The 12,699-nt window shown below is 40.2% G+C and overlaps 1 protein-coding gene across 2 annotated transcripts in view; it reads left to right on the forward strand.

The window, feature by feature from the left end:
- The first annotated feature begins 9,535 nt into the window (after positions 1-9,535).
- Positions 9,536-12,699, forward strand: part of ZC3H6 (zinc finger CCCH-type containing 6) — a 28,618-nt gene continuing 25,454 nt past the window's right edge. Inside the window, exon 1 of one of the 2 annotated variants that reach the window (XM_087717631.1) lies at positions 9,536-9,754. In XM_087717631.1, the coding sequence (XP_087573757.1) occupies positions 9,663-9,754 (92 nt within the window). In that variant the 5' untranslated portion in view covers positions 9,536-9,662. The remainder of the gene's footprint in view (positions 9,755-12,699) is intronic. The other variant, XM_014052350.2, reaches the window with a different exon arrangement.

The raw sequence follows: 12,699 nt of genomic DNA on the forward strand, positions 1-12,699 counted from the left end.
TTCCGGAGCCTATCCGTCACCCCCGTGGAAAACATAAGCACGCAAGCACAGCCGACACAATTACAGCCCCAGAGAGTGGAGACTCTCGGAAGGAAACCAGAGGCAGCGGGGCAGCTGGGTCCCTCGCCCTCAGAGGGAGGAAGGGCCAGTTGGGAGACGGGCTTTGGTCCTGTTGCCTCTGGTAGACGAAGCTTTACTGGCCCACGGCGAAGATTCCGTCCCTCATCCCGGAGCCTTCAGAACTTGTTCTCATTCGCCCTGGCTTGTGTAGAGGATTCACTCTCTGGGCCTGTAATTGTGCAGGCTGTGTGTGTTTGCATATGTTTTCCACAGGGGTCACAGATGGGCTCTGGAGTTGCTCCATGGCATGGGGCCATGGCTGGAACACGAGGAACATGAGGGGGACCAGCGGGGCCTCATCCTTCTGAAGAGAACCTGTCCCCAAAGAGGGCAGATGTGGTGGCATTGGTCTTGGGATGTTCTGCGGAGCCCGCCAGGGAAGAACACTGCTGCCAGGTACTTTTAACCATATATTTTGCTCCCATGTCTGCGGAATGCTGCAAAAAACCATGAATACAGGCCAGTTGTTGAGTGTTTCAAATGTGATTGGAACACTCAACAAGGTGACCACAATATGTGTGTGTGTGTCTGTTTCTGTGTCTATGTGTGTGTGTGATAGAGACAGACAGAGGCACAGAGAGATAGAGGGAATGAGAGACAGACACAGACACAGAGAGAGGGAGGAGATACACACACAGAGTGAGAGAGACAAACAGACAGACAGACACAGAGAGAGAATCACATAGAGAGACACAAAGGGAGGGAGGGAGAGGCAAAGAGCCACACACAGACACACACAGACACACAGACTCACACACAGAGAGAAAGAGAAATAGAAAGAAAGGAAGAAAAAATAAAGAAAGAAAGAAAAAAGAAAGAAAAAATGAGAGCTGAAAGAAAAAAGAAAAAAGAGACAGAGAGACAAAAGGAAGGAGAGAGAGAGAGAGAGAGTGAGTGAGAGAGTGAGAAAGAAAGAAAACACATGGCCAGCAAGCCACTCCCACCAGATCACATGGCCGGCAAGCCACTCCCACAAAGGAGGCCACACCCACAGAATAGATTCCAAATTTTTTTGAAACCCACCACTGTCACAAATGTAATAATTCACCACACCCTATAATGTTACATACATACATACATACCAGTACATCTTCCTATAACCAAATATTTATTCATATGTAAATCCATAAACCACTGACATTTCAATGTTAGCAAAAAGCCCATGAAATAATTCGATTTATACAAACATCTCATTCTAACAAACAAACTTCATATTCTTCCTTCTTAAGTCTTAATCTTTAGTTCATTCTGTAAAAGCCTCCAAACTTTACTTTCCAGCCATTACAGAATATTTTATTTTTGCCAGTCATCAGAGAGACATTGGTTGAGAATGAAATTATACAACTCTTGAGGTTGAGTTCTAAATCCAAGATATATTTTTCAAAGGTTCTAACACTTTTCAGTATGTATAGAATTTACTTTTGTGAGTTGAATAAATTAGACCATTGGCAGATCAATCTATATTTGATCATTAGATTATTCAACTGATGAATTTTATGCTATTCAGTATTAAAGAATAAATTTACTGCTCAGCAGAGTAGAATAGAATAGAATAGAATTCTTTATTGTCCAAGTGTGATTGGACACACAAAGATTTTGTCTTTGGTGACTTTGGTGCATATGCTCTCAGTGTACATAAAAAGACAAGATACATTCATCAAGAATCATAAAGTACAATACTTAATGATAGTCATAGGGTACAAATAAGCAATCAGGAAGCAATCAATATCAGTATAAATCATAAGGATATAAGCAACAAAGTTACAGTCCTTCAGTCATGTGGGAGGAGATGGGTGATAGGAACGATAAGAAGACTAATAGTAATAGAAATGCAGCCTTAGTGAATGTTTTAACAGTGGTGAGGGAATTATTTGTTTATCAGAGTGATGGCATTTGGGGAAAAACTTCTCGTGTCTAGTTGTCTTGGTGTGCAGTGCTCTACAACATCATTTTGAGGATAGGAGATGAAACAATTTATATCCAGAATGCGAGGAGTCTGTAAATATTTTCACAGCCCTCTTTTTGACTCGTGCAGTGTACAAGTCCTCAATGGAAGGCAAGTTGGCAGTAATTGTTTTTTCAGCAGTTCTGATTATCCTCTGAAGTCTGTGTTTGTCTTGTTGGGTTGCAGAACCAAACCAGAGAGTTATGGAGGTGCAGATGACAGACTCAATAACTCCTATGTAGAACTGTATCAGTAGCTCCTTGGGCAGTTTGAGTAATTGTAGGCATCACATTATTTGTAGGGTTCTTCCATTTAAAAATCAAACTAGCTTCAAGAAGGAGGCCTACATTCCAAAATGCTTATTAATCCTGATGTAGACTTTAATTAAATTTTCAACCATAATAAATGTGTTTGTTATGGTTGTTAAGTATGTTAGTAAGTTATATGTACTGAAGTCTGGTTCCTGTGATATTTGTGTAACTAGAGAGGGTTTGTGGTACTGAGAAATTTTGTTAGCCAAACAAAGCAATTTTAATTACACTTTGCATTTAATAAAAAGTGCCATTCATTAGCTTCCTATATGCCAACTATTTTTATTGACAACATAGAATGCATGAGTAAGAAAGTTAGCACCCACCATCTCCTAGAAGAATGAAATATTCTAAGAAATATTAAAAAGGCAGAATATTATATTTCCTTGAATGAGATAAGGAGAAACATGTTTTAAAGACAAAGCAGCTGCCTGCAATTCCCTGCCCCCCCCCCCTTCAGCTCCAGGGTGATGGGATTAAGACCTTCACATTCAGGTCATGATAGGATTAGCTTCATTACCTCATTACCTAGGAAGATTCAACTAAGCCTGGGACTCAAACAACCTACAAAGTTACCCCTGCATGGCCCCATGGGAGTCTGACAACCATTCAGGATACCTGCCCTTACACAAGAACAGGAAGCTCTAAGGCAGGCCCCAAGAGAGGGTATAAATCTCTCTGTCTCTCACACACATGTGCTCAATTGCCCAGGACCTCAAACCATGTGATCCTGTCCACCATTAAACCATCTTTCCAAACAGCTTCCACATTTCCAGTCTTTTTCCTCACTTGGAACTGAACCCAGATGGACATTTCTTCCAACACATGTAATTTATGGCTGTGTTTTTGGAGAGCTTATTCTTTCCATAGCTGTATGAATTGAGCATTTATTTTACACTTGCAAGAGAAAAAACAATGCCTTCAGACAAGACTTCTGTCTGAAGTCATTGTTGAAAGGAGTACAACACAGTCCTTTCAACAGTTCCAAGAAGGCTCCACACCAATTTGCACCACTCAGGTGACCCTGAGGACACAAATAAATCTCCGGGTGATCTTAATGACCCACTAAAAGAATGCAAATGACCAGTTGTCTGCAAGGAGTATAAATCCTTCCATTCCCCACCATCTAGTTAGAGCTGAAGAAGCTTCTTGGATGAGAAGCAAAAGCGAAATGTCTTCAAAGAAAAACAAGAAAGTCCAGTTGCCTTTTGAAAAAGCACCTTTGGGACAATGACTTCAGAGTATAGTTATATTTATAAACTAAGAGAATACAGCAGTGGTGGGTTCCGGATCCTGTTGCAACTGGTACAATTGCAACGGAGGCTGGTGTCCACCACATGAACATGCGCAGCACATGCGCACCACACACATGCATCCTTACCTCTTGCGACGCCTCCGCGAGCCTGTGATGCTCCAGCTGCTTAGCGGAGCATCGTGCAGGCACCGTGTGCATCATGCACGTGTGCATAAGCGCTGAAGAGCTCAAATACAGATAAGGAGCTCGGGCGGGCAGGTGGGCCCTCCGGAGCACCATACCGGACCGGTACCTGGTGCTCCAGGCAGTTTTGCTGCACAATTCTACTGCACTGAAGTAAATGCAAATAACTTGCGCTTTGATGAATATTTGTTTAAGACAAACATTCCTCTGGGTTATATCACATCTTTATAAATTCTTTAATGTAGCTTCCCACATTCTGGTGCCTTCCAAGGTAAGACTAAGGTGTTAGTCTAATTCTTGGAGATAATCCATCAGGAAAGTATCTGATTTTTTTAAAAAATAAATCATTATGGACTAACTTTACACAACCAACCAACAAAGCCGTGTCCGATCCATTGCAACCTCATGGACAATGTTCCTCCAGGCCTTCCTGTCCTCTACCATCCACTAGAGTAAATTTAAGCTCACACCTACTGCTTTGTTGATTCCATCCAGCCACCTCATTCTCTGTCGTCCCTTTCTTATTTTGTCCTCAATTGTTCCCAGTATTAGGCTCTTCTCCTGTGAGTTCTTCCTTCTCGTTAGGTGGCCAAAGTATTGGAGTTTCTTCTTCAGGATCTGGCCTTCTAAAGAGAAGTCAGGGTTGATCTCCTCCAGGCCTGCCAGTTTGATTGCCTTGCAGGAGTCTTCTCTAGCACCATAGTTCAAAGGCCTCAATTCTTTGGCGCTCAGCCTTTCTTATGGTCCAACTTTCACAGCCATACATTGCAACTGGGAAAACCATAGCCTTGACTATACACACTTTTGTTGGCAGGATGATGTCTCTGCTTTTTAGTATGCTGTCTAGATTTGCCATAGCTTTCCTCCACAGGAGCAAGGATCTTTTTTATTTATTTATTGGCTGCAGTCCCCATCTGTGGTAATCTTGGAGCCCCGGAAAATAAAATCTGTCACTGTGTCCATTTCTTCCCCAGGAATTGAAAGTACCAGATACCATGATCTTAGTTTTCTTAATGTTGAGTTTCAAGCCAACTTTTGCACTCTCCTTCTTCACCCACATCAAGAGCCAAACTATAATTTGGTTTAATGTAATATATGGACTTACCTATAGATGGCACAGATTTCTTGTCCCCATTGCTTTACAAAACTTAAATAAAACTATTAATAAACTAGATGGTCTAAAAGGTGATTCCAAATGCTATTATTTATATGGCAGGGTAGGGGGAGAGGTGGTGTGCCACTATATTTAAAAACCATATAAACTTTCAAAAACTTTGCCACAAGACTCCTTGCTGAATTTCCTCTTCACTGTAAAATAATGGTTTCTCTGTACTGAGAGTATTGTCAGTATTTTGTTTGGAGAACGATAATTTCTTTTCTATCTGAATGGTTGTAGTTTGTTTTAAAAAACCATAAAAAGCTCAAACATGCCTCCTGGTGGACAAGAATAAATAATAAACTTATCAAGATAGACTTAGCAATAAGGATATTTTCCCCAACTTTTCTTTTTAGGTCTGATGGGGATGCAGTTAGGAATGACAGTTTAACATATTTAGAAAGCACCAGACTGAAAAAAAAGGAGCAATAAAGAATATAGATAGATAGATGATGAGAGAGAGAGAGAGAGATAGACAGACAGAAGACATATGGCATGGCCAGCTCAACATCACTCATCTCGGGTACACCCTTGGTGGCCCGGGTAGGATTGGGGTAACCCATTGCAGGAGCCTGTTGCGGTTGAATACCTGGGGGGTGGGTACAACGGCCTCCTGAAGGCCAGCCCTCCCAAGCTCCATTTTTGCTAGCAGAGGCACCGTAGGCCGGTTCTTCGCTGTTTCCAGGGCAGTCGCAAGGGCCAGATCTAAGCACCCTGTGGGCTAGATCTGGCCCACGGGCCTTGAGTTTGACACCCCTGTTCTAACAGGTCTGTTGGCACTGCATTTTGAACCATTTAAATTTCAGAATCCATATGGCCATGAATTACCATCACTAAGCCTTCCAGCTCCAAATAGGGCCACATCTAGAGCACCAGCCTGACTCTATAGTTATGCAGTAACCATGAGTCCTTCCCAAAAGGAAGACTGAATGCCATCAGAGAATTGAAAGGCTTTTGGACAATCAATAATTCAGCTTGCAGGATGAGGCACAACCATTTCATCCCATCCAGATTTTGATAGCCGTTAGTCATCTGGACAAAACAATCACTTTATTTCCAGCCAAATCTGCCCAATCTGAATAGCAATGAACAACTGGGTATCACCTATATTGATACACCTCATCCCAAACCAATGATTTCCCCATATAATACACATACATACATACATACACACACACACACACACATATATATAGCAATAGCAAGTAGACTTATATACTGCTTCATAGTGCTTTACAGCCTTTCTAAGCGGTTTACATAGTCAACATATTGTCCCCAACAATCTGGGTCCTTTTACCAACCTTGGAAGGATGGAAGGCTGAGTCAACCTTGAACCTGGTGAGAATCAATCTTCCAAACTGCTGGCAGCCGGTGATCAGCAGAAGTAGCCTGCAATACTGCACTCTAACCACTGGGCCACCGCGGCTCAGTACATATATGTTGAATAACATGGGGGGTAGGGTGCTTTGTAGTAGTTTGTCCAGAAAGAAGCAGGGAGTTGAATAGATTGCACAGAGGTACAAGATCCAAAAACACTCTGAACAAATGGGGCTATCCAGGGCTTGTTCTGTGATTATAGTGACATGCAGATAACAGATATGTGTACCTGCCCTTTGTGTCCTGATCAGTGTTCACTTGAGGACTTCATGGCAGTGCAATAGAACACAATGTTGCTAATTTCTGGGCAAGATCTATTTAATTTGTACATATTTTAATCTTGTAATTTTAAATTTTATGTCATATAGTATGCCTTATTTTAATTGTGATGCTTCTAACACAAATACATAAATAACAAGACATTAGTATCTCTTCAGATGTTATCAATTTGAGCTGTGCAGCACTTGATTTGATTCCATAAGAGTTTTTGGCTATGCAGTAGCATATATAGCACTATTCTTTTAACTTCTTAAAGCAGCTACATTCTTTCCTTGAGATTATATGGCATTTGCTGAGGATCAAGAGGCCAGAATAATAACATGAAATGATTACATTGAAAGGCTCTTATTTATTTATGTAGAACTTCATTCTTTATTATCTCTGACAACCTGTAATATTACAGATAAGGCAAATGTATTATGGAGTGAAATGTCTTTAATTATATTTCTTTGGAATATAACATAGCCTGAATAACAATTAGAAGAAAAAATAAGATTGCATAGCAAACAGATACAATAGCTAAAAGAATATGCCAAATAAATGTATATTCCATGCGAAGTATAACTTTTCTCATAGAAAAAGCTTTCATCTAACTCTGAAAGACTGTTATATATTCTAATGCAGCTTCCTAGACAACTTCCATAATTCGGATGTAGCCATTGCCTGCATCAAATGGACCTCCACCATTGATGAGCCAGCTTCTCCATGAGAAACCAAGATGCTTGGATGGTAGAATTTGGATGAGTAACCACCATAAACCATGGAGGACCCTTCAGACTGTCACTCACCATGTCCTGGTCAGTTCAGTGCTTGACTATTGAGATGTACTCTACATGTAAGTACCCTTGAAGATCTCCCAGAAGCTTCAACTGGTCCAAAATGCAGAAGCATAAGCAGTGGTAGGCATGCCTTGGTATTTCCATGTAACACGTTTGCGCTAGTAGTACTAGTTGCCAGTTTGCTTCTGGGTGTGATTCAAGTTGCTGATTGTACAGTAAATCCAATCTGGCAGGGTTAGCATACTCCAAGTTCCTTTGATTAAACAATGCATCTATCCTAAAACCTAGAAGCACAACTCCCTATAGCAATGTCTTCCTTGAGATTCAAGCAGACCCCACCCTACTGGTGTTTCAAGGGGCCCAGAAACTCTTAAGATTATGGGGCTTGTTTTTTCTTTGTTCTCATCCAATATTGCCATCTTTTTTTGGTTGTCCCCTTATTTTTAGATGTTTTTAACAATTGATAAACTACTCACAAGTTGCTAGGAATTGGGGGGGGGGGGTTTATAAATTTAATAAATAAATAAAATAAAATTGATCAGAACTATAGGCTAGACTGGAAAGTTAGAAAAATATACTGGAAAAAGACAATGGCAAACCACTTCCATACTGTTGCAAAAAAAATGTATGAAAGTGTTCAGTAACACACCAAGGATTGAGCTTGCCTCAGACATACAACCTTTCTTGGGTAAGCATGTAGCACAAAATATTTTACTTTATTTAAATACAGTAAAATTATGCAGATTAATTATGCAAAATAATACAGATTATTTAAATTTAAATAAATTTAAATAATCTGCACAATTGTTCTCCAATCGCTTAATAATCTATTGTCTCAAAAAGTTAATATTTGGTAAAACTTTTAAGAGGGCCGGGTGCTGCATAGAATCAGAAGTCAGGCTATGTATCTGCAATATAAAAACAGATGAAGTACTAAAAGGTAAAGTATACTAAACACAAGTTCAGCTCCTGGTGATAGGATGGACACAAAGATATTGCTTATTTGACAGTAATAGAGACCAAGAGAGAATGCTATAAAAAGCAAGAGAGCTTGCCCTTCGCTTCTTCAGGATATTTTTATTTATTTATTTTTCAGTCCACGCTATAAGAGGTTTCCTAGTGGTCTTTCATCTAAAAAGTAACCATGCTTAACGATGATAGTTTTGCCTTCCCCTTTTCCGAACACCTGAGTGAATCCATTTCCCCTTTTGTTTTCAGTGCGGTCCTACCATTACTGAGCGTGAGTAGGGACTGACTATGTTAAATAATCAGTTTCCCTGCTTTTCTTGTACAAGTATGTCCCTTTCTCGTCCTTCTCTGAAGCCAAGGCGCCGCCAAGAGAAGCCCCAGAGCCGAACCTCTCCATGCGTGTGTACAGCGCTCAATCCCCTCGGAGAGCGATTGCGCCACCGCCATGTGGGCGCGCGCGCGCTTTTCGCGTTCCCTTTTTTTTTTCCCCTAGCGCGCCCAACGGGCATCTTGCTCTCGGCGGCGTGAACCAATGGCAGGCGGGGAAGCCTTTCCTATATCCGATGACGACAGCGAGGCACAGAAGAGCGCGCAACCAAACGCCTCATCGGTCACGGCGACCCGAAAACTGCCAGGGAGAAGCTGGCTGTTGTTTTTTTTCCCTTCCCATCCTTGCTCGGCGCTTTGTGAGCGACGCCAACTGCCGCCATTTTGTGAGCGTGTCCAGCCTCCGCCCCCATCCCTGTCCATTCCGCGCGCGCCATTGGTCCTTTTTTCCCGTCTTTCTCTCTCTCTTGTTAGCGAGCGGGCGGGCGCCATGTTTGTAAGGAAGACATAATCAGAGCAGCTCATCTCTCCGGCCAACGTGTCCCGTCTTCCTCCCTTCCGCTCTGCCTGTTTCTTCCTGCTGCCTCCTTCCTCCGTATGGTCTGTGTGTACCGAACTCCTCCTCATAAGCCGCATTTATCTCCCATCTCTTTTTTCCCCCGTGAGGTGCAGGACAGCCTCCCCTCGGACGGCCGTTTAAAAAAAAGTGTAGCTTATTTTTGTGTTCCCCCCAATTCAGTAAATCAGTGAGGGAAGTCTTGTTCGCCGTTGCACGGAGGGGACACCTCGCGTCGTCCACCCTTGTAGACGCAGCGCCGCCGCTCCCTCGTGTGTGTTTGTGTGTGCGCACGACTGCGCGCCGCCTCCACCTCCTCTCCCTGCGCCCTACGACTGGCAGCAGCGTCCTGCCTTCCTCCCCCCTTCCTCCTCCTCCTCCCTGCACACAGGCACAGCCAGCACAATGGCCTTTGAAAGCCTATTCTCCAAGCCCCCAAACCCAGTTCTTGACCAAAACATGCCCGACTCTGACAGGCAACATGCAGGGGACGAAAGGTCGAGTAACGTTCTTCTCTTTCTCTTTCTCTCTCTCCGCTTCTCAATGGTGATAATTAACAGTGATAATAACTAAGAATGATGGTATGCTATGTGATGATGATGATGATGATAATGGTGGTAATGACGATGTCTTAAATGTGCCTAGGTGAATTTAAGGAAAGAAAATGTCTATAGTATTGTATGGGGGAAAGTCACCTTCAGCCTGAGGTAGGGGTGGGTTTTTTTTTCTTTTTAGTCTAGATACAAGGATGTTTTTAAGGGTGGGTGATAACTTCAAGGTGCATTTTGCATGCATTTTTTACATTTCCTTTTTTTTAACATTTTTTTTTCATAAAATGCACTTTACATTGGCTGTGTGTAATGTCACTGTTGTTCTTAATCCCCTGTCTCATTGCCATTTGAACTCAAAGGCAGACTGTATCCCCTCATATATGTAACATATATGAAGCTGTATAACAATGTATACACCTTACACATTAACTAGAACTCTTTGTATGTGTGTATATATGAGGTTTTGTCAGATTTTTCTCTTTGCCAGTTTACAATTCTAATTCCATAATCTGACAAACCAGAGGCATTTGCTGGTTTGAGGTCCTGCTCCTTTTCTCTCTCTCTCTCTATCTGCCTGTCTCTCTGCAAATGTTTGCTTTCATACAGATATGGCTTTCTTCACTAATTTGTTTTTAAACATGTGGAAACCTGAAATTATTTCTCCCACATTTTCCAACATGTATGCAAAAAATTTCTTTACATCAAGATTTGTAATGGAGGTCCCATTAATAGACAAGTCTCCTATAATCCCGGTGTCCCTCCACAAGTATGTACAATGCTATTTTATGAAAGTGATACAAAACATTACATAATACCTTATTCATGCAGCAACACAGTAAGTAGGATATAGCCTTTCCCCTTCTACAAACAGGAATACCAAGGAGAATAGCAATTCAAATGATTTGCCCATAGCTACAGTGAATCAGGTCTGGGCCTCATATATCATGCCTTCAAATCAGCACTTGTTCACTAACATAGTTACAGTGTTAGATTGTTGATTAAACAGTGAATATTTCAAAATGGTTACTGCAGTACAGCATTGTAACTTTTAATACAGGTGGTCCTGGACTTACAATGGTTCATTTAGTGGCTGTTCAAAGTTACAAAGGCATTGAAAAAACTGATTTATGAGCATTTTTCACCCTTATGACTTTGTAGTATCCCGATGATCATGTGATCATAAATTCAGATGCTTGGCAACTGGTTCATACTTACGGCCATTGCTGGGTCCCAAGATCCTGGGATCACCCTTCTGATGAGCAAAGTCAATGGGGAAGCCAGATACACTTAAAAACTATGTTACTAACTTAACAATTGCAGTCATTCACTTAACAACTGTTGCCGGAAATGTTGTAAAATGGGGCCAAAACTCACTTAACAAATGTTTTACTTAACAACACAGATTTTGGGCTCAGTTGTGGTCGTAAATCAAGGACTACCTGTATTAGTCAACCTGAACTGAACTGTCCAGCAAGATAAAGTTTGCATGTTAATTAGTAGAAACAGAACAAAATACCGTGATCTTTTGATAAGTTACAAACTGCAATAATGAATCCAAGATGTATGCAAAACAAAACAAGCTTTTTTCTATACGATTGGACAAAATTTTTACAAAATTATTCATGAAGTATATTGAAGTTGACCAGCCAATCTAAATCTATAAGTGGATCTGTTTAGATAAGTGGAATTATACTAAGGCTAAGAAGGACACCTAAGGCTTAGAAATTGTATGACTGTGCAAAATAGCCCCTAATTAAATTATTCCTGTTAACCATGACAACTGCAATAAAAAGTTCTTATATTCTTTCCTTTTAACCTTCAAGATGTCTCTAATCAATGAAACATATTTTAAATGAATAACTTTAAAGTTGAGGTTACCTTAATTATTTTTGACAGAATAGTAGACAAGAATTGTACTTCCTTATTTTGAAGTAGGAACCTTTCCATGCAATCTATCTCCCCCTCCCCTTCTCTCTTATTAGAAAAGTCAGGAATCTCAAAACAAGTAGTGAAAGTCCACATTCAACTGTGGTATTTCAAATACAATGGAGTTTATCTTGTTCACTGACTTCCATGTAACATTTTGAAGGAAACAAAGGGATGTGCTCTTTTCATTTCAAGAGAGCTCTCATTTTGTTTCAATAAAATGATCTAGAGACAGATCTCAATTATTTAACCTGATGACCCACCTTAGTTCTTAGATACAGCTGCCCATTCTCCTGTTCCATTTTTGCACTGACATAATTAAATATATCTGGAATAGATAAGATAAATGCTTAAACCATTCACTAGTAACTGCCTGAAACTGGATTTCTTGACTATTTTTCTACATGAGAATTCATAAATAAATTGAATTAGTGTACAAAACTTAAAATTTAAATATAGCTTATTCATTTGTAATTGTTTTAACATTTACATATTTAAATATTAATTCAAATGATTTTAATTATCCATTGGCTAATACATTTTCCAATATGCATGCATTAATCTTTGTCTTCATAATATAAAACAATTTGGAATTTAAGATACAAATGAAATTCTATTAGCATCTCTTCGAAAGCATAGAAGTAACAGTGACAACCCCGTATTATATTCCATAGAAGTTCATAATATTGAAGTCTTAGAAGGTATCATAAAAATTTACAGCTATATGGGAGTATTTGGTGCTTCTATGGTTGTCAGAGTTAAATTAATTTCCTTTTTGAAAATTAATACATCATTAATTGCAAGAAGTATGCCACCACTGCACTTAACAGTAAGTGGTTAATGGGATCAGTTTTCACTGATGTGTTTAATATTTTTATATAATTTAAATATTTTTAAATGAGTAATTAAAAGTTTGGTTAAAGTTTGCTATTAAAAATTTGAAAAGAGCATTTCTCAGCTATGCA

This window comes from Thamnophis sirtalis, unplaced genomic scaffold, assembly GCF_051295495.1.
Source record: "Thamnophis sirtalis isolate CommonGarterSnake01/CBP01778 unplaced genomic scaffold, rThaSir2_p1.2 scaffold_6, whole genome shotgun sequence".
Classification (NCBI taxonomy): domain Eukaryota; kingdom Metazoa; phylum Chordata; class Lepidosauria; order Squamata; family Natricidae; genus Thamnophis; species Thamnophis sirtalis.